Below are 23,516 nucleotides of genomic sequence, written 5' to 3'. Positions count from 1 at the left end.
TCATACATTGTCCAGTTGTGTTGCTCAGTGGGTTGTGAAATCCATCTTCCAATTTCACACATTCACAATTCAGCACATGAAAAATAAATAGTGCAAGCACTGGGATGAAGCTGCAGTTTAGTCAAAGGTGTCCTCTCCAGCCCATAAGTATGTGGCTGGTGCCATTATTCTGACTTTGTGTGTGAAGCCAAGGGCTTTTGATGCTATTGATTTGGGAGGAGGTTGAAGGATAAGAGAGATTGATGCACTTGCTGAGTCAGTGGAGTTGAAAACTCAGGTCAGTCTCTCTACGTATTGTCTTATGGTTGTAAATAAAAACTATGGAAGCGTAGTGTCTGACATTGTGTGTTTGTGTGGGTGCGTTTGCCCCTGGCCATGTTCGTACCAAATTGCGAAATTTAACCACAGCATGAATAAGCAGGTTTGTTTCTCCCCAGAGAGAATTGATATGCACCAACATCTTAACAATACAAATAAACTATGTAAACTCCAGGGTACATTTGCATGTTACACAGAGGCTATTTCATCCCTACAAGCCAATACAAGGGGATCCCCTGAAGAGCAGTGAAACCTGCGAAACAGGCTTGTAGGGATGAAATAGCCTCTGTGTTTTTTCCTGACCTAACGGATATACAGTATACGTACTGTATATCCGTGGTCAAAAGTTTACATACACTTGTGGAGGACATAATGTCATGGCTGTCTTGAGTTTCCAATGATATCTACAACTCTTATTTTTTTGTGATAGAGGGATTGGCGCACATACTTGTTTGTCACAAAAACATTCATGAAGTTTGGTTCTTTTATCAATTTATTATGGGTCTACTGAAAATGTGACCAAATCTGCTGGGTCAAAAGTATACATACAGCAATGTTAATATTTGGTTACATGTCCTTTGGCAAGTTTCACTGCAATAAGGCGCTTTTGGTAGCCATCCACAAGCTTCTGGCAAGCTTCTGGTGGAGTTTTTGACCACTCCTCTTGACAAAATTGGTGCCGTTCAGCTAAATTTGTTGGTTTTCTGACATGGACTTGTTTCTTCAACATTGTACACACGACGTCAGGACTTTAGGAAGGCCATTCTAAAACCTTAATTTTAGCCTGATTTAGCCATTCCTTTACCACTTTTGACGTGTGTTTGGGGTCATTGTCCTGTTGGAACACCCAACTGCGCCCAAGACCCAACCTCCGAGCTGATGATTTTAGGTTGTCCTGAAGAATTAATCCTCCTTTTGCATTGTCCCATTTACTCTCTGTAAAGCACAAGTTCCATTGGCAGCAAAACAGGCCCAGAGCATAATACTACCACCACCATGCTTGACAGTAGGAATGGTGATCTTGGGATGATGATATTGCTAGATATTGTGACCAAACAGCTCAATTTTCTTTCCTCCAGAAGGTCTTATCTTTGTCCATGTGATGTCAGCAGTGACCGACTGCGTTCCAGCGAGCTGCTCTCTTTTAAAAAAACCTTACAGTTTGTGGAACACGTGGCAGAACTTCCAGCAGAGCACCGCATTGCTAGAGTGAGGAAGCTTGTTGATTGCTGCCCAGAAAGTGTGGCCACCTTTCTAAGGATGCGTCCTCAAAATGCAAGTCCTTGCATGCAGGAAGATGCCAGAAAATGTCCAATGCGTTGCAACAGTAAGCCTTAATGCATTGTTGCAACTTGATGACTTATAAGCACGTCATGAAATGCGTGTTTGCGAGACGAGCTGGTGAAGTGTACCGCCATCGCCGGGGGGGGTGGCCGCGATGTCGAGAGCAGAGGAGGATTTGAGGCTGAAGAAGCAAGGCGTTCGGGTGTATTCAGGGGTTACAATGCGTGCCTTTTGGCGAGTCAGTTATTCACGAGTGGTTTATGCCGATAGTCATTTCGATTGGAATGCATGAAAACACTTCTTCTGAAGTTTGGGTCGAAATGATCCAGACTGCACATGTCTTTGATGTCAGCTATACTACTTTGGTGGTGGAGGGGGGGGGGGCTAAATTTAAGTCTCGGAATGAAGCGATTGTCTTGCTGCTGTCTCCCCCCCATTCAACATGTACAGACGCAACGTTTTCTCTTTAGTTTTTTGCCTTAAAACCGAGACTAGCAAAAACAAAAGTATGGAGTGTCACATTTCAATGTAACAATAAAAGAAGCGATTAAATTTTAGTCTCAACGAGCTGTTTTATTCGCAGCTTTACAGCTTCTCCAAGTGCTAACTGCTAGCCTCAGGCATGTACACAGAATGCCTGATGATGTCACGTCTGCGACTACAGAAATTAGGACAACCCGTACATATCATAACATGGAGGGCACAGAACAGCTCCATTTCATAAAGAGAGGTAAAACAAAAGTAGTGAACAGAAGGAAAAATCGAAAAATTAATAACGTGACAATGCCAGACAAGCAGAAATGTACTGAACCATGTTTATAGCAGAAGTCACTGCTTCTTCTCCTTCTACTTCTGTTAACGGTATGTGTCGAGCATGTCAAAATAAAGTATTCTGATTTAAGGTGTGATGCATGAAAACGCACGTCATATCGCACGTCGGATCTTTTTTTTTTAGGGTCCATGTACACTGTAACATTGTAATCTAAAATTATGATCAGACTAAATACATTTTGCCCATGTACACGTGGCTAATGAGTTATGCTCTACATTTGAGCTCTCGGCGAAAGCTTCACGTCTAAAACTATGGTCAACGGCAACCTGATCCAGATCCAAACGGAAGCTCCACTGCTTTGAGGGTAAAAATTAACTCCCTGTTTTGCCTCACAACAATGCAAAAAAAGTCAAACATACATACAACATACACACAGACTAGACCTCACTAAGAAACTTGAACTAAAAATAGTTTTTAAATGTATACATTGTATTGGATGTCGTCACCGTATAATGGGCCTGATTTACTAGGATCCAAATACCACAAGGTAACCAGTGTGTGCAAAAAAAAAAAATAGCGTGCTCAATGATTGGGCATTTTGCACGCGATCTACTAAGACTACATGTGCAATTGAAATGTGGTACAGACCGTCGCAGTTACTTGAGGATTTTGCGCACATACGAGCCTTTTACCGCGGAGAGACAATTGATCATTTTCTGCACATTCATGTTAATATGATCCTCTCTGTGTGCGATGTGTTGAACCGTCTATAATCTGTAACACCTTTCCTGAATCGCAATCTAAACAACAGAAACACAAAGACACTGACACTTAATTCTGTGCGCGGGGCTGTGGCTCACATCACCAGCGCATTAGTGATTCTGGAATGACTAAAACGCTAGAAAATTCATATCGAAAGACATTATCTTGGAGATAGTAATAGTAATATATTTCCTAATTAAGAAAAACAAACAACATTTAAAAAAAACGCCAGCAGACACCCAAACACATCAATTGAATTCATTTCAATCAGCCCATAAGTCATCCAGCAGCAATATAATTATAAAATGAAATTGCTGAACAGACGATATGTCTAATATTTTTATTTCTGACCGTCCAACAAAATGTTGAAACACACACGTAGGACAGAGGATTATCGTCTGTCCATCGTCTGTCTGTGCAGCGCAGCACTGATCCAGCAGCCGTGTGTGGAACTGTCAGTTTGCACGTCCAAAGTAGTTGGGAAAGGGCATGTTCACCACTGTGTTACATAGCCTTTCCTTTTAACAACACTCAGTAAACGTTTGGGAACTGAGGAGAAACATTTTTTAAGCTTCTCAGGTGGAATTATTTCCCATTCTTGCTTGATGTACAGCTTAAGTTGTTCAACGGTCTCCGTTGAGGTATTTTAGGCTTCATAATGCGGCCCACGTTTTCGATGGGAGACAGGTCTGGACTACAGGCAGGCCAGTCTAGTACCCGCACTCTTTTACTATGAAGCCACATTGATGTAACACGTGACTTGGCATTGTCTTGCTGAAATAAGCAGGGGCGTCCATGGTAACGTTGCTTGGATGGCAACATATGTTGCTCCAAAACCTGTATGTACCTTTCAGCCTTAATGGCGCCTTCACAGATGTGTAAGTTACCCATGTCTTGGGCACTAATACACCCCCATACCATCACACATGCTGGCTTTTCAACTTTGCGCCTATAACAATCCGGATGGTTCTTTTCTTCTTTGGTCCGGAGGACACGACGTCCACAGTTTCCAAAAACAATTTGAAATGTGGACTCGTCAGACCACAGAACACTTTTCCACTTTGTATCAGTCCATCTTAGATGAGCTCAGGCCCAGCGAAGTCGACGGCGTTTCTGGGTGTTGTTGATAAACGGTTTTCGCCTTGCATAGGAGAGTTTTAACTCGCACTTACAGATGTAACGACCAACTGTAGTTACTGACAGTGAGTTTCTGAAGTGTTCCTGAGCCCATCTGGTGATATCCTTTACACACTGATGTCGCTTGTTGATGCAGTACAGCCTGAGGGATCGAAGGTCACGGGCTTAGCTGCTTACGTGCAGTGATTTCTCCAGATTCTCTGAACCCTTTGATGATATTACGGACCGTAGATGGTGAAATCCCTAAATTCCTTGCAATAGCTGGTTGAGAAAGGTTTTTCTTCAACTGTTCCAACAATTTGCTCACGCATTTGTTGACAAAGTGGTGACTCTCGCCCCATCCTTGTTTGTGAATGACTGAGCATTTCATGGAATCTACTTTTATACCCAATCATGGCACCCACCTGTTCCCAATTTGCCTGTTCACCTGTGGGATGTTCCAAATAAGTGTTTGATGAGCATTCCTCAACTTTATCAGTATTTATTGCCACCTTTCCCAACTTCTTTGTCACGTGTTGCTGGCATCAAATTCTAAAGTTAATGATTATTTGCAAAAAAAAAAAAAATGTATCAGTTTGAACATCAAATATGTTGTCTTTGTAGCATATTCAACTGAATATGGGTTGAAAATGATTTGCAAATCATTGTATTCCGTTTATATTTACATCTAACACAATTTCCCAACTCATATGGAAACAGGGTTTGTAAATCAGGCCCCAAGTGTCCAATATGTGTACATTTTACGCTACCAGCACGGTGCAACAGGGGTTAGTGCATGTGCCTCACAATACGAAGGTCCTGAGTAGTCCTGAGTTCAATCCCGGGCTCGGGATCTTTCTGTGTGGAGTTTGCATGTTCTGCCCGTGACTGCGTGGGTTCCCTCCGGGTACTCCGGCTTCCTCCCACCTCCAAAGACATGCATCTGGGGATAGGTTGATTGGCAACACTAAATTGGCCCTAGTGTGTGAATGTGAGTGTGAATGTTGTCTGTCTATCTGTGTTGGCTCTGTGATGAGGTGGCGACTTGTCCAGGGTGTACCCCGCTTTCCGCCCGAATGCAGCTGAGATAGGCTCCAGCACCCCCCCGCGACCCCGAAAGGGACAAGCGGTAGAAAATGGATGGATGGATGGATGGATGATATGATGACCATGAATATTACTTCTGTAGCTACAGATGTTTTAGCTGTGGGTTTTCTTGTATATCCTGCTGTGAACCAGCATCCTCCGCAGCAGACATTTCTTTTGTCAGAATTACTACACCTTTTGGCAAAAACAGACCTGTTGTACAAAAAACATAAATGCCCACTGCATAGAACGCTGGCTCTCAGGAGAATATAATGTACAAATGATTTGGATTTGTTTTTGTCCTGATTTCTCTAACAAACACACAGGGGATAATACCAACCTTCTATCTTGCATCCATCTTCTTCCTCAGATGGATAGTGAGGCAATTATCCTCACTACTCAATGTGTTTTCATGAAGATGTTTCCTCTCTAATGTATTTGTTGTGACTTATGAGTTTATTTTGCTGCCATTAGCTTATGATAATCATCACAGGCCTAATGGTTTTTACTGCTGTTCCATGTCTTTCTCAACTTATGCATTCTCTGGCACAAAACTTTGTTTTTTTCTATCCCCCTCATCCTCCTCTTTCAGCATTTCTTCTCCATGCATCTCCACTCTTGCCCCTGCAAACTTTTACCTAACAAGCCAGAGCCTCAGTTGCAGCCAGTGCACCCATAATTGCGTAATTACCTATGACATGTGACCGCAATACTGTGCTCACCCCAGACCGCCATTGTCTTCAGAGTTTCCCCTTCATCCATTGACTGTTCTTTGTTAGTTACAGTGGAGGCAATACATATTTGATCCCCTGATTTACATGAACAGTCAATAATTTTAGTAAGTTTATTTGAACAGAGAGATGAAGAATATCTGCGAAAAAATGCCAAACAAGATGACCTTCTGGGGTAAGGATGAGTCATCCTTTCTTGGATTATGGTCACCAAGAACACCAATAGTAGCACACCTAACTCTTACGTACGGCGGGGGAAGGAGACGACACAACGGCTGGGATCAGTTCAATAGGTCTATTGAAACTGATGATGATGAGTTGGAGTGTGTATGGTACTCTAGGTGAATGGTGCAAGACGATATGTAGAATTAACCATGTAAATGTTACCATAGGTGGTTGTATGTACGTGTTGGATGAATCCTTCGTCAGATCAGAGGGGCTAGGCAAAAAGTCCGTAGGCAAGCGAGCGGTCGGGGGCTGGAGAGAGGGGGGTCGAGGATCAAGTGAGGCAGTCCAGACTCCGGTGGAAGTCGAAGCACACAGCTCGATCAAGGGAAAACAGAGGGAACACTGCGGGGAACACAGAGAACATAAGACACGGGCACAGGGAAAGCACAGAGAGAGCAAGTACGCGGAGGGAAGCCAGAGATGGGATGCTTACTACGAGGAGTGAACTATGTTCCGGCACTGAATCTTCGGGTACGCTGGTCTTTATGCCGTCTGCCCTCATCAGACCCAGGTGTGCTGCTTGCAGATTGCTTTCAGCCGTGTAGGCGCGTGGCTGCGATGCAGGAAGAGCGAGCAGGGGCGTGTCCCGGCGCGCTTCTAGTGGAGCTGCCGGCTGCGCTTGCCGCAGATGACATGAGGGATTGCGCATGCGCCGTGACACCTAACTGTAGGAAAGTGTGATCTGGAAGTGCTCACAAGGTCGCCCTGCTCAAGAAGGCACATTTATAGATTTTTATAGACATATATATACATATGTTTCTTATTGCAATCAAATAACAAATGTGTCATTAAATAACATAGTGAACGTACTGGACAACTTTTCTTTTCGTAGTAAGTTAGCACATGGTTTACGAAGGTTCCTAATTGGCTGCTGGAGTATGCAGTAACATTGTGTTATTTTGTCAAAATAATGAGGGACAAGAGGTAGACAATGGATGGAATATGTATCTACTTGTTCATTTATTGTTAATATACACTTACTTTGTGTTTTAACATGGTCTATTTTTTCCACTTCTGTTAAAATGTAATAAACACTTGTTCTTCTGTTGTTTGGATACTTTACATACGTTTTGTAAGATAGTACTCATTTTGATATCAATCCAGTACCAAGTAGTTACAGGGTCATACATTAGTACTAATTAAAGTTATTCTGTGTAAAGGGACGTATTTCCTGAGTTGATAAACAATACCAAATTACAAAAGATTTTGTGATAATAAAAAATATCGATGTAATCGTTTCAGTATTGACTAGATACGGGTCTTGCACTTGGTATCCTTACAGTCGATGTCTGTGTAGAGCCACCCATGGCATTTGTTTATATTCAGGTGCTGTTACCTGTGAGCTATTGTGTCCTCCTATGGTGTGTAGTGAAGCATGTTTAGCTATTCCTCGTCCTGCAAGGAGGAGATTTGTAAGAAACATAGTTTATTATTTGTCTTCAGCAAGTTAGACTACTGTAATGACCTTCTCACTGGACTCTCTAAACGAGCTGTAAAGCAGCTGATGTACATCCAAAATGCTGTTGCTTAAGTCCTGACTTGCATCAGGAAGTACGACCATAATAGTCCAATGCTTAAGTCACTGCTCTGGCTTCCTGTTGCTCAGAGAATAGCCTTTAAAATAGCTCTCCTTGTGTACGAGTCTTTTCATCTCTGACATGTTAGAGTCATATGTACCATCTGAAGCTTTGATAACTCCAGGGAGTGGTCTCCTGCTGGTGCCCAAAGTCAGGACCAAACATGATCAAACTGCGGATCAGTTTTATGTTCCAAAAATCTGGAATAGTCTTCCTGAGTTTGTCAGACCGACCTCAATGTTAGAATGTTCATATCCAGCTTGAAAACACGTTTATTTAATTGTGAATATATGGCAAATGAAAGTATTTTATCTACACTCTTTGATCGATTTTTGAAGTAATTATGATTGTTTATATGATGATTGTATTTTCTGATTTTAAATCAAATTATGTTCCTTCTTTTAATTGTATGTAAAGCACTCCGAATTGTGCTTTCTATATAGAGATTGCCTTGCCTATTTGTTGCCATTTAGGCAAGGATAAGTAATTTAGAAGTAGCTAAAACACTGTCGACTGCGGCTGGACGTTAGCTGCTAGCCAGCTAGCTGATTTTTAAAGCACCTCTTGCTGATGCGGCGCTTCAACGTTATCATTAGTTTTAAAGCCCAAATGCGTCCATTCTCCCTTTTTAGTCTACACACTGTGTATGCTTGTAAGTACTCTGTGCGTGTGCGTTGCCTAACATACGCCTCTGCTCGTAAAACCAACAATTCCGCGGCGTGAAAATGGCACTCCGTCATGTACGTAAAAAAAAAAAAAATATATATATATATATATATATATATATATACTGTATGTATATATATATGTATGTATATATATATGTATGTATGTATGTATGTATGTATATATATGTATGTAGGCTGTACGGTATAATAAAGTACAGCGTACAGTATATATATATATGTATATATATATATATATATATATATATATATATATATATATATATATATATATATATATATATATATATATATTTATATATATATATATTTATATATATATATATATATATATATATATATATATATATATATATATATATATATATATATATATATATATATATATATATATATAAGCCACCCTTTGCTCTGATTACTATTTCGCACACTCTTGGCATTCTCTCGATGAGTTTCAAGGATAGTCACCTGCAATGGTTTTCACTTCACAGGTGTACTTGAAGCTCATCTACAGAATGCCAAGAGTGTGCAAAGCAGTAATCAGAGCAAAGGGTGGCTATTTTGAAGAAACTAGAATATAAAACATGTTTTCAGTTATTTTATCTTTTTTTGTTAAGTACATAACTCCACATGTGTTCATTCATAGTTTTGATGCCTTCAGTGACAATGTACAATGTAAGTAGTCATGAAAATAAAGAAAACGCATTCTCCTCATTCAATGCATGTCCAAACTTTTGGCTTGTACTGTATATATATATACATACAGTATATATGTATATATTGTATATGTTTGCATCAGCTCTGTGCTCCTTTTTTAATGTATTTTATATCCTTTGCGATTTTTGATGCTTCAATCTTGTTTTCCTGTGGGGTTATTTTTGTAAATTGTTTGAATCTGCACCGCAACCACATAATTTCCTCACTGCGGGATTAATAATGTCTATCCAATTCAATCTAATCATTTCCCCCACTGTTCGACAATAATGTTTGCATTTATATTTTCTGCTTAGGCTGGATTGCTTAGACTTTTCTTCCTACCTTGTCAATGATCCCCTGAATATAACCTCTTTCTTAATTCGCTCTCTGGGTTTTCTGCTTCATACGTAGCAGTAATATCAATTGAAAACAATAATTTTGAAATCATCCTACTGTTATCTACAAATCCAAAAATACAGTCGGACAGTTCTTGGATCGCAAACCAAAACGTTTAAAGCAATGTGCCCTTGAAGTCACAGAAAAGCAATCCGCCATCTTGCAAGACATCATCATTATAGTGCTTGCACATCGAAGCATACGATATGGCAGCACTTTTCAGCAGGTTTGAAAGGATGAACTCTGTGTCGGCCAACTCTGTGTTGTATGTGACTGAGGTTCCACTGTAGAAATATTACTTGGCCGCATCAGTTAAATCTTCCTGATTCTGTCAGAGACTCCAGGAAATTGCCCTTGACAACAGACATCCCAAATGATGTTGAAAATTGCCCAGATTGCAATGTTTTTCTGTGGCTACAAAATACTGTACTCTCTGACCAGACGTTGACAGAATGACGAGGCTGTGTGCAATCAACAGTGTAGTAGTCTTTGTATTGAAACATACAGGTTGCGCCAAAACCCACAAACACCAACTCTTCCTCACCCTTGCCTTTCTCCCTTGTCAGTCGGGACTATACAGACGGGTATCGCTTACATTTTAAACGGTACTAGTACCAAATTCCTTGAATCCTTTAAATAGGTACTTTTGAAATGGTGCCCAAACCGGTAGTTGAAAAATAGAACACATACAAATTGTTGTTTGAAAAAAACAATGCTTTTTCATTTTTACAAAATTTTGTGACATCAAAGGGATAAGCGGTAGAATAAAATCAAATCAACTATATTTATAAAGCACATTAAAATGGATGGATGGAAGTTTAACATACTAGTAATTTACATACTTTAATAACCCCCCAAAAATGAGTAACACATTCAGAAATATGAAACAAAATCCACAGCAGAGCCAGCAGCAATACAAAACACGACTTGCTTTGTGTTGTAATGTCGATGCTCATAATTCAGAGGTTTGTGAATGCATCTGCCAGGCTGTTACGTTTGATTGTTGCACAATAAGGAAGTGCTGTTTTTTTGTTGTATCATAGGGCTGCTATTGGCGCGTTAAGGTCGACACTAAAGTTTAAAATTAGCGTCATTATTTGCACGTATTGTTGTCCCAATACCAATATTTTGGTACCGATACCAAAAAGGATTTCAATACTTTTCGGTACTTTTCTAAATAAATGGGACCACAAAAAATTGCATTATTGGCTTTATTTTAACAAAAAATCTTAGGGTACATAAGTTTTTTTTTTGCAATTTTGTCCTTAAAGGCCTACTGAAATGATTTTTTTAAAATTTAAACGGGGATAGCAGATCTATTCTATGTGTCATACTTGATCATTTCGCGATATTGCCATATTTTTGCTGAAAGAATTTAGTAGAGAACAACGACGATAAAGATCGCAACTTTTGGTATCCGACAAAAAAAAGCCTTGCCCCTACCGGAAGTAGCGTGACATAGTCAGTTGAACATTTCCGCAAAGTTCCCTAGTGTTTACAGTGATGGCGGCCAGAAGTGAGAGCGATTCGGACCGAGAAAGCGACGATTTCCCCATTAATTTGAGCGAGGATGAAAGATTTGTGGATGAGGAATGTGCAAGTGAAGGACTAGTGGGGAGTGGAAGCGATTCTGATAGGGAAGATGCTGTGAGAGGCGGGTGGGACCTGATATTCAGCTGGGAATGACTACAACAGTAAATAAACACAAGACATATATATACTCTATTAGCCACAACACAACCAGGCTTATATTTAATATGCCACAAATTAATCCCGCATAACAAACACCTAGGTGTTTGTTATGCTAGCTCCTAGCTCCTAGCTCCTAGCTCCCGTCCATATAACCCGCCAATATAATTCAAACACCTGCACAACACACACAATCACTCAGCCCAAAGGATCGTTCACCTAACCCAAGGTTCATAAAGCTTATATATTTACCCAAAGTTACGTATGTGACACGCACGTACGGGCAAGCGATCAAATGTTTGGAAGCGCAGCTGCGTACTCACGGTACCACGTCTGCGTCTGTGTATCCAAATCAAAGTAATCCTGGTATAAGTCTGTGTTGTCCCAGTTCTCTACAGGCGTCTGTGTATCGAAGTCAAAGTCCTCCTGGTAAGAGTCTCTGTTGTCCGAGTTCTTCGATCTTGACTGCATCTTTCGGGAATGTAAACAATGAAACACCGGCTGTGTTGTGTTGCTGACTTCCCTCGCAAAATACTCCGCTTCGCACCGACAACTTTGTTCTTTGCTCGCTCAGCTTCTTTCTCCTTAATGCAATGAACAAATTGCAACAGATTCACCAACACAGATGTCCAGAATACTGTGGAATTATGAGATGAAAACAGAGCTATTTTGTATTGGCTTCAATGGGGTACCGATACTTCTGTTTCACTGGCTACGTCACGCGCATACGTCATCATCCAAAGGCGTTTTCAACCGGAAGTTTAGCGGGAAATTTAAAATTGCACTTTATAAGTTAACCCGGCCGTATTGGCATGTGTTGCAATGTTAAGATTTCATCATTGACATGTAAACTATCAGACTGCATGGTCGGTAGTAGTGGGTTTCAGTAGGCCTTTAAATGAAATAGTGAACACACAAGACAACTTGTCTTTTTTTAGTCAGTAAACAAAAGAAAAGACTTAATTAGTCTGCTGACATGTGCAGTAACATATTGTGTAATTTTCCATTTCTATTATTTTGTCAAAATTATTAAGGACAACTGGTAGAAAATGAATTATTAATCTACTTGTTCGTTTACTGTTATTATCTGCTTACTTTCTCTTTTAACATGTTCTACCTACACTTCTGTTAAAATTAAATAATCACTTATTCTTCTGTTTGGATGCCTTACATTAGTTTTGGATGATACCACAAATTTGGGTATCAATCCGATACCAAGTCGCTACAGGATCATACATTGGTCATATTCAAAGTCCTCATATGTCCAGGGACATATTTCCTGAGTTTATAAACATAATATACATTTTTTAAAAACAAAAGAAGATGTGATGCCAAAAAATATCGATGTAATTATAGTAGTATTGTCTAGATACACTGCTGTACTTGGTATCATTATAGGGGATGTTAGGTGTAGGTTCACCAATGGCGTTTGTTTACATTTTGACGCCGGTACTTTTTAGAGGCGGTATAGTACCGAAAATGATTCAATAGTATCGCGGTTCTCTACTAATTTCGGTAACCCTACAACCATATTTGCACAATATCCTCGTCAAGCCGAATCTGCAAGAAAGCACGGCTGGAAGAACCTCCGGATATGTAAACAGCTAATATTGGCAGCTCTGCTTTGTATATGTGTGTCTCCAGTTGCACTTCACTATATTACATTGATTTTCAAAATGTAGAAACATTCAATAGATGGCAAGTTATTAAATAAAAAATAACCCTTTTTAATATTATTATTCAACCATGTGGGTTGAATAATTTTTGAGTGTGACTGTATGTGGAAAAATCTTACCTTGATCAGAAAATGGATTGAGTCACTTTTGTCTTGGTTTTCCTGTGTCAAACAAGCAAAAAGTAATGCTCACACATCACTTAGTTCCACTGTAACTGCACACCCATGCAGGTATTGGCCATACCTGTTGTCCACTTTGTTTGCGGATGGTGTTATTTTGGCTTTGTGAGACAATTTATAAAGGCTTAGTGGACGGACTGGAGTTTTCTTTGTGTAGCGACTGAATCAATTTAATTCAGTTTTGCAATGGTGTGTGGATTCTAAAGCCAGTGTGGAAAAATCATTGGAACACCTGCAGGTTGAGAAACACTCAAGTCTTTTCAAGTGTAAGGGTTGGTGTCTCGACTGCAGCTTTAAAGTGCCACCATCACTCCTGGTTCTTTCATTCCAAGTCATTCACAAATGGTTGTTTAACCGGTGTGTTGGCGCTACCTTGGATAGTGTTTTTGCTAACACAGCACGACTGCATTGCAGCTCTTTAGCACATGATAGCCATTAATAATATAAACTACCCACTCTCTTGCTGCCTTTATGATTCAAATAAACCCCAGAGAGCAATTTAAGGAAGTGCCACCACACTTATGAAGTCAATGTTAGCATTATGGACTTGAAGATCACAAGCCGTTTTACATCAGCGTGGCCAATAAACAATTTCTTCACACGTGGTATTATGTCACATTAAACTCTGCATACCAAGCTTTTATTACTTTATTTTAATCAGCAATTTTCATTGATTTATGTCAACACATATGCCGCCTTTGGAGACTGTTATACTTAATGACATGTTTTGTTTGTTTTGTAGGATTGGTCAAGCTCGGAGTTCATTGTGTAACATGCCAGAAAGTTGCCATAAAGATTGTCAACCGTGAGAAACTCAGCGAGTCGGTACTCATGAAGGTAAGCCTCTACGATTATATTATTATCTTAGCTTTGGTAGGACAGTAGGATATACCCGAAGAACTTTGTGCGAGTCCGCCTTTGATGTCAATAAGTTCCTTCCTTTATCCTCTTGTTGAACATGAACATGCATCCTTCACTGTTGCCATTTCTAATACAAAGTAAAGTATAGTCCCAACTACAGTTGTCCATTTTGGTACCGGTACAGGTACCAAAATGTATTTCGGTACTTTTCTAAATATAGGGGACCTCAAAAAATTTCCTTATTGGCTTTATTTGAACAAAACATCTTAGGGTACATTAAACATACATGTTTCTTATTGCAATTTAGTCCTTAAATAAAATAGTGAACATACTAGACCACTTGTCTTATACTAGTAAGTAAACAAACAAAGACTGCTAATTAGTCTGCTGACGTATGCAGTTGTGTATTGTGTATTGTGTCGTTTATCATTCTATTATTTTGTCAAAACTATTAAGGACAAGTGGTAGAAAATGAATTATTAATCTACTTGTTCATTTACTGTTAATATCTGCTTACTTTCTCTTTTAAAATGTTCTATCTATACTTCTGTTAAAATGTAATAATCACTTATTCTTCTGTTGTTTTGATACCTTACATTAGTTTTGGATGATACCACGAATTTGGGTATCAATATGATACCAAATAGTTACAAGATCATACATTGGTCACATTCAAAGTCCTCATGTGTCCAGGGACATATTTCCTGAGTTTATAAACATAATATACATTTTTAAAAGCGAAAGAAGATATTGCGATGCTAAATAATATCAAGTAGTATCGACTAGATACACTCTTGTACTTGGTATCATCACAGTGGATGTTCGGTGTAGATCCACCAATGCTGTTTGTTTATATTGTAGTATATATATATACATTATATTTCTGATAACTGTGTTTCAAAAAATTCCAATAAACAAATGTTTAAGAAAAGAAAAATACATACACAAATACGATACACAAATGCCCTGCGGTTGTGACAGTCTAAGCCAGGGGTCCCCAATCTACGGCCCACGGCCGCCCACGGCCGCCCACCTCCAACATCCGGCCCGTGGGAAGTCCCAAGTTAAAAAATGTTTTTAATATCATATATATATATATATATATAATACACAGCCCGGCCCCCGGCCCAAATTTTTTTAACCCAATGCGGCCCCTGAGTCAAAAAGTTTGGGGACCCCTGGTCTAAGCAAAAGTCATAGGATAGACTCCAGCACTCTGACCCTGAACAAGAAAAGTGGAATAAAAACTACATGGATAAATAGTTCTGCAGGCTGTCAGCCTGTCTTATATTTTATATTTTTGTACTTTGTTTTCTCGATAGTTGACACATCCTGGAAGACTTGTCATGGCTTATAACGCAGATAGTTAAGGTTCCATGTAGCTTCTCTATCTTTGTGTCAACTCCCAGACTTAGGGGCTGATGTGGAGATCAGAAGGCTGTGTCCTCTATTGCAGGACGCCTTGTTCTCTCTTTTGAGGATAGTTCTTTATGACTGGCTGCGTGTCGCTTGTCACTCTGGAGAATAAATTTGGGATGATCAGACGCCTCCGTCATGTCTCCCTGATGGTTATGCAATCATGTCCTTCTCAATACTGAGACGACTTGCAAACCTGCTGTTTGTGAGCAAGCACGACAGGCGAGTCCTCGGAGCTCTGGGCTAAAACATTGTTTGAAAACTTGTGGCAAATGCGCTCTCCTTTGACAACCCACACCTCAGACTGAACCTCCCAAAAAGACTCTATGCTATTCTTGTATTCTTATGGAAAAACACAGTTAAGCTATGACGATAATACAGGGATCACGAGTCATTTACAGTCAAAAAGTATTGGATTGGATTTTGTGACAAATACCTTAATGTTCTTTCTGCTTCTTTTTTATTAGAATATTACAAACTGCGAGTGAATAAAAACACGTTGGGGTCTGACTAATAAGAGACATTTGTTTGGTGTTGATAAGAAAGCAAGTTTAGATGGTGTATTTGTCATTAGGCAGATGATACTTTAATGGTGTTGACCGCTGTTTGATTGAGATACCTCACTGGGACACAGGAGTCCATCAAAGTTATATCGATGGAACAACTTTGTCAATTAGACTAGTTGAATGGATGACTAATCTGCGAAGGCACCGCATATAAATGAGTTATATCATAATAATAGGTTGAAACTGTGAAAGTGGTAATTCAGTTTAGTACTTTTTTGCAAAGATGACTCTTTGGCTCACAGTTTGTTGTCATAGCTTCACCACGTAGCACACCAAAGAAACACGTTTTAACCGCATTTCTGTTTATCTCGTCATATCTCCTGCCGGGCAGTTCTATTCAGTTTCTGCTCTAAATTGTCAAGCTGCGAAATTGTCATGCTGTAAAACGGCCCATTGTTTGGATGGAATACTTGGAATGAGATTGGGGGGAAAAAAACATAGTGATAGAGGACAACCTGAAGATTGTCTTTAACAGGACTCACGCTGAGGCCACTCTGTATTTTGTTTGCTTCTGACATTGAAACCAGACGAACCTACACTACGGATTCTGCAAAAATAAAATAAATACCGTTATTTGCATCTTGACTGGGGAATATCCTTGACCTCACAATGAAAGGTCATTGCTGTTGTGATAGTTGTGTTTGATAAGGAGTCTGTATTAATCATCTTTTGGCTTTGTCAACATGTCACCACTTCCCTCACCATTTTCACTCTCAAAAGACTCATCTCCTATCATTCACAGACTGAATGGTCCTTTTTTGTTGGACAATTACTTGATTCCAATTTTGTGGGAGCATTTATGGGAAAGGTCTCTTTTATCGTCCACCATGACTATGACAGTGCACGCAGACATATTGACTACGTTTACACTGCAGGCCAAATTGGCCCAAATCTGCTTCTTTTTTAAATCTGATATTTTCCAGTTGACTGTTTACTCACCAAGTACAATGTCATCTTTATCAGACTCCAGTATAAACATGCAAAGGTTGTGGCAAAGTCACATGCACGCGCAGCTCGATCACGTGTAAACAAAAGAAGTTAACCGGAAGTTGATCTGTTGAAATGAGCAGTAGATGAAACACTGACTTGTCACTGTCGCTACAGGTAAGTGAGAATTTTATTATACAAACCCTAAAACCAGTGAAGTTGGCACGCTGTGGAAACCGTAAATAAAATCAAAATACAATGATTTGCAAATCCTTTTCAACTTAAATTTAATTGAATAGACTGCAAAGACAACATCTTTAACATTCAAACTGGAAAACTATTTTTTTTGCAAATATTAGCTCATTTGGAATTTCATGCCTGCAACATGTTTTAAAAAAGCTGGCACAAGTGGCAAAAAAGATTGAGAAAGTTGAGGAATGCTCATCAAACACTTATTTGGAACATCCCACAAGTGAACAGGCTAATTGGGAACAGGTGGGTGCTATGATTGCGTGTAAAAGCAGCTTTCATGAAATGCTCAGTCCTTCACAAACAAGGATGGGGCGAGGGTCACCACTTTGTGAACAAATGCGTGAACAACGTTTCTCAACGAGCTATTGCAAGGAATTCCGGGATTTCACCATCTACGGTCCGTAATATTATCAAAAGGTTCAGAGAATCTGGAGAAATCACTGCACGTAAGCGATGATATCAGTGTGTAAAGGATATCACCACATGGGCTCAGGAACACTTCAGAAAACTACTGTCAGTAACTACAGTTTGTCACTACATTTGTAAGTGCAAGTTAAAACTCTACTGTGCAAAGCCAAAGCCCTTTATCAACAACACCCAGAAACGCTGGGCCCGAGCTCATCTAAGATGGACTAATGCAAAGTGGGAAAGTGTTCTGTGGTCTGAAGAGTCCAAATTTCAAATTGTTTTTGGAAACTGTGGATGTAGTGTCCTCCGGACTAAAGAGGAAAATAACTATCCGGATTGTTATAGGCGCTAAGTTCAAAAGCCAGCATCTGTGATGGCGTGCCCGACTCGCTCTGCAGTTGGATTAATGACTTCCTGACAGACCGAAGACAGCACGTACGGCTAGGGAAGATTGTCTCGGACAGTCGAACCACAAACACTGGTACTCCTCAGGGCTGTGTACTCTCCCCCTGGCTCTTCTCCCTGTATACAAACTGCTGCACCTCCAGTCACCAATCCGTAAAACTGCTCAAGTTTGCGGATGACACCACACTCATCGGGCTCATCTCGAATGGCGATGAGTCCGCCTACAGGAGAGAGGTGGGCCGGCTGACGTCCTGGTGCAGCCTCAACAACCTTGAGCTGAACGCCCAGAAAACAGTGGAGATGATCATGGACTTCAGGAAAGTCACAGCCCCACCATCCCCCCTCACCCTGATTGACTCTCCCACCCCCGTCCCAATTGTGGACTCCTTCCGTTTCTTGGGCACCACCATCACCCAGGACCTCAAGTGGGAGCTGACCATCAGCTCCCTCATCAAGAAGGCCCAGCAGAGGATGTACTTCCTGCGGCAGCTGAGGAAACTTAAGGTGCCGACCGAGATGCTGGTGCAGTTTTACTCAGCCATCATAGAGTCCATCCTGACCTCCTCCATCACAGTGTGGTTCCCCGGCGCCACAGTCCAGGATAAGAATAGACTGCAGCGCATCGTACGTGCTGCTGAGAAGGTGATTGGCTGCAAGCTCCCATCCCTCCAGGACTTGTTCTCCTCCAGGACCAGGAGGCATGTGGGTCGGATCACAGCTGACTCTTCTCACCCTGGACACACACTATTCTCCCCTCTCCCCTCAGGCAGGAGACTACGCTCCATCCAGACCCACACCTCTCGCCACCTGAACAGTTTTTCCCCCTCGGCCATCAGGCAAATGAACAATAACTCCTAACAGCAGCTCCTTAAATTCCTTGAATTCCTTCTAAGTCTATCTGATAGCTCAGTTACAGCTCTTTTTATTACCAAATATGTGTTGTATGTTTTTATGTCGCACGTTTGCACCAAGAAAAATTCCTAGTTTGTGAACCCGTTCTCAAACAATGGCAATAAAACTATTCTGATTCTGATTCTGATTCTGATTCTGATTAGTGCCCAAGGCATGGGTAACTTACACATCTGTAAAGGCACCATTAATGCTGAAAGGTACATACAGGTTTTGGAGCAACATATGTTGCCATCCAAGCAACGTTTATCATGGACGCCCCTGCTTATTACAGCAAGACAATGCCAAGCCACGTGTTAAAACAGCGTGGCTTCATAGTAAAAGAGTGCAGGTACAAGACTGGCCTGGTTGTAGTCCAGACCTGTCTCCCATTGAAAATGTGTGGCACAATATGAAGCCTAAAATACCATAATGGAGACCCCGGACTGTTGAACAACTTAAGCTGTACATCAAGCAAGAAAGGGAAATAATTCCACCTGAAAAACTTCAAGATGCCACCAAAACGCATACTAAGCAATATGAAATTGCCTCAAGCCTTCTGTAGGTGACGTCATCCAGCTGATACAGGCCAGCCCACTTTTTAATGCTAAAAGTGGGCGTTCCAAAATGTGCTAAAACTCATTAGAAAACAAGCCTAAAATCGCTACTGTTTTTTGGTAGACATAATTTTTAGGCATATAACTATAAAATAGGTGTCAATCTTGTCAGCGTTAAAAGGGCCCTTTTAATGCCATCTGAACAACCATTAGAACATAGATGGTGAGCCATCAGCCCCTCCTTTCCAACATCAGTGATCAATGAAATACCAAATGTTCTGGTTGAAAGGATACTAACATTCTCACAGAGGTAAAAGTCTTCCCAGAAAGGGAGCTGATAGCTGCAATAGTGACAACGAGGTATGGCCACATGTCTGAATACATTTGTCTACATAGATATGGATCTTCTGCTGTTATCAGTTGCGGCTTGAAACACTGTGTGACAGCACATAGGGACGTAGCAGGGAAAAAGGGTGGAAGAGTTCTGCTGAAGCTGCACTTCCGAACCAATTACTGAATCCAGCCATTGTCACTCTCCTCTCCTCCGCTGGCCTTTAAGTGTCTCTCTGGACAATAACATTTTCACAAAGCTTCTCAGAGTGGGGGCTCTGCTCTCCTAGGGGACACAAGGGTAATGCAGGAATAGAACATTCGGGGGAAAGTGTAAACGTATGGATATTTCATGCATAGTGTGTTGGTGGTACTGCACATTAGAAATATATATTTTTTTTCCACCCATGAAATTTAAGAACTATTTTCTATAGTCTCTCAATGCTGCACACGTATGTGTCACTTACTGGCGTGTGTGTCTGGCAGCCGGTGAGGGTCAAACTTAATTTTTTTTTTTTTTTACTATGCAAATATTTTGTGTCCCCTGTGGTGCCATTAGAGAAGAGAATGGCTCCTCGATCATGTGTGCGTGCGCGTCTGTGTAATGTCGCTAAAGTTGCACGCCTATTTATATTTACATATTCTCCATCATCTTCGGCCCGTGCCCTTCAGCGAGCTGGCCTTGGAGTCCAAAGTCTGAGCACATGAGGAGAATGTTTTAAATGCCACTGTCCCTGCCTGGGACTGTGCATGTGCCTGACAAAGATGCATGTTGTATTTTAGCCATATTGGGGGGAAAAAATGTTTCAGGTCCTTGTGAGTACGAGATAGGGCTTCATGGTATACACGGTAGACATTGCTAGTTTACAAGCAGACGAGCATGTTCGGCAGTGCACAATCACGGAGTACTTACAAGCAGGCACAGTGTGTAGACAGAAAAGGGAGAACGGACGCATGTTGGCTTAAAAACTAACGATAAAGGTGAAGTTATAACACCGAAACGCCCTCAGGAAGAGGTGCTTTAAGACATGACTAGCTAGCTAGCGGCTAAAGTCCAGCCCCAGTTGGCAGTGTTTTAGCTACTTCTAAATCACTAATCCTGGTCTCCATGGCGAGAAATAAAGTAAGTTTCTTACAAGTATCATCCCTGCAGGACGAGGAAAAGCTAAACATGTTTCACTACACACCGTAGCTCACCGGCGTCAAAATGTAAACAAACGCCATTGGTGGATCTACACCTGACATCCACTGTAATGATACCAAGTACATTAGCGTATCTAGTAGGGTTGTGAACGATAAACCGATGCGACCGAGTGTTCGATTCAACAAGTGAGCGATTAGATTGCATCGGTAGCAGACTCCTCAATCAATGTGAATAATCCATGAATTCCTAGCTGAATCGGTTATAGAGTCATGGATCGGTTATCGCGAGACTTTGCATGGGTTGGCTAGATTACAATATGTGTCAGCGTCTCTAAAACAACGCGAGAGCTGAAGCTACTCGCCAAACGCGGTAGCCGCCTAGCTGGTATTAGCACGAGTGATAAACAATAGACAACACGGAAAATGAATGTGGAGGAGAACGAAAGCGTCAGTCTGACCGAAGGTGATAATGGACCGAGAAATATTTTCAAAAAAACCCACTGCAGTGGTGGAAAGAGCAGCAGGACTTGCCACTGCTGTCATCTCTTGCTAAAAGATACCTCTGCATCCCGGTGTTGTGCCGGGAAACGCACCCCTGTCGTAAAGTGCACCCCCTGACGCGGGAGCGCGCTGACGTCACTCGCTTACGTCACTCGTCTCGAAAAGTATATCTAAACTCGGCTGTAATGACCGAAGTGGCTGAAATCGCCTCTTTCGGCATAAAAAAGTACATAAAGTGAAATAATCCAAGTTTTCTTTACTTGCGGATGGATTACAAATTGTGAGCCTTTAATGATTTCGCCGTCATTCAAGTGGCTGAAATCGCCTCTTTCGGCATAGAAAAGTACATAAAGTGAAACACATGGAATCTGAACGCGTGTTCAGTACTGCGGGAGACATTGTTTCCACAAAACATAGTCTGCTCAAACATGAGCATGTGGATCAGTTGATTTTCCTTAAAAATCTGCCCTCCTAAAAAACAGGACAGTGATGATGAAAATGCACAGGCATAGTGTAAGTGAACTACTGCTTGTTGACCTGGGAAACGGTACCTCGCACACAGTAGTTTGATTTTTCTTTTTACATATGTATTTATTTTCTCTATTCTTTTACACAAAGCACTTGTCACTGTGCTCATTGTTACCACATTTTGAGATGTGTTATAGGTGTGTAACTTGTTTACATTGTAATGTTGCACCTTTGTTACCTACCTCTAGTGTTCATTATTACCTACCTCTAGTGTTCATTGTTACCTACCTCTAGTGTTCAAAACACTATATGCTCAAGTTGAAATATTGAATCTTTGTTACCTACCTCTAGTGTTCAAAACTATGCTCAGGCTGAAATATTGCACTTTGTTGTTACTATTCTGTGCTACTTTTACCTCTGGAGTTCCTATGCTACAATTCAGCCAGACTTTTTTTGGTCCATGTCTAAAAACAAATATTTTGACATGTGATTTTGTTGTTCTGTTTTTTTTGCCAGTGCCATAAAGCCACAATGCTCGGGGATTTGGAGTCTTGAATATTAACCGTCAAATTGAATCGTATCGTTCGGAATCTAATCCAATCGAATCGGTCTGTAATAAAAGGATATCGTTTTTGAATCGAATCGTAACCTGTGTATCTAGATGCATATCGAATCGTTTATCAGAGAGAGATGTGCAACCCTAGTATCTAGTCGATATTACTATGATTACGTCGATATTTTTTGGCATCACAACATTTTATTTTGTGTTTCTTAAATGCATATTATGTTTAAAAACTCAGGAAATATGTCCCTGGACACCAATATATGATCCTGTAACGACTTGGTATCGGATTGATACCCAAATTTGTGGTATCATCCAAAACTAATGTAAAGTATCACACAACAGAAGAATAAGTGATTATTACATTTTAGCAGAAGTGTAGATAGAACATGTTAAAAGAGAAAGTAAGCAGATATTAACAGTAAATGAACAAGTAGATTAATAATTAATTTTCTACCACTTGTCCTTAATAATTTTGACAAAATAATAGAATGGAAAATGACACACTATGTTACTGCATATATCAGCAGCTAAATTAGGAGCCTTTGTTTGGTTACTTATTAATAAAAGACAAGTTGTCTTGTATGTCCACTATTTTATTTAAGGACAAACTTGCAAAAAGAAACATATGTTTAATGTACCCTAAGATTGTTTGTTAAAATAAAGCCAATAATGCAATTTTTTGTGGTCGCCTTTATCTAGAAAAGTACCAAAAAGTATCGAAAGACATTTTGGTACCGGTACCAAAATATTGGTATCGGGACAACACGGTATGATGGTATGAACTGTATAAATTTGGCCACGGTAGAGATTTGTGCTCCCCGTCATATCGTCGATGACGTCATTGCACCTGCCTCTGTGTGAAATTGGCCGCACGCTTGGCAGAGAAGAAGGAGCTGTATGGAAGTATTATTGTAGCAAAATTACTTGCAAACCTGTTTCTCAATCTGTGCGCGTGTAATCCAATTCTTGTGCGTGTGTAATAACTTGTGTGTCTGTATATCAATCCGAGTGTGTGTATTCAGAACCGCGTACG

At 40.5% G+C, this 23,516-nt stretch overlaps 1 protein-coding gene across 11 annotated transcripts in view; it reads left to right on the top strand.

Annotated features, from left to right (window-relative positions):
* Positions 1-23,516, top strand: part of brsk2a (BR serine/threonine kinase 2a) — a 473,215-nt gene that overhangs the window by 237,141 nt on the left and 212,558 nt on the right. For all 11 annotated transcript variants that reach the window (XM_062035565.1, XM_062035564.1, XM_062035556.1 and 8 more), the window contains exon 2: positions 13,939-14,033. In XM_062035565.1, coding sequence (XP_061891549.1) covers positions 13,939-14,033 — 95 coding nt within the window. The remainder of the gene's footprint in view (positions 1-13,938; positions 14,034-23,516) is intronic.

The sequence above is a fragment of the Entelurus aequoreus genome, linkage group LG24, assembly GCF_033978785.1.
Source record: "Entelurus aequoreus isolate RoL-2023_Sb linkage group LG24, RoL_Eaeq_v1.1, whole genome shotgun sequence".
NCBI lineage: Eukaryota > Metazoa > Chordata > Actinopteri > Syngnathiformes > Syngnathidae > Entelurus > Entelurus aequoreus.
Note: the sequence above shows the minus strand (reverse complement) of the source record. Positions and strands in the feature narration are given on the sequence as shown.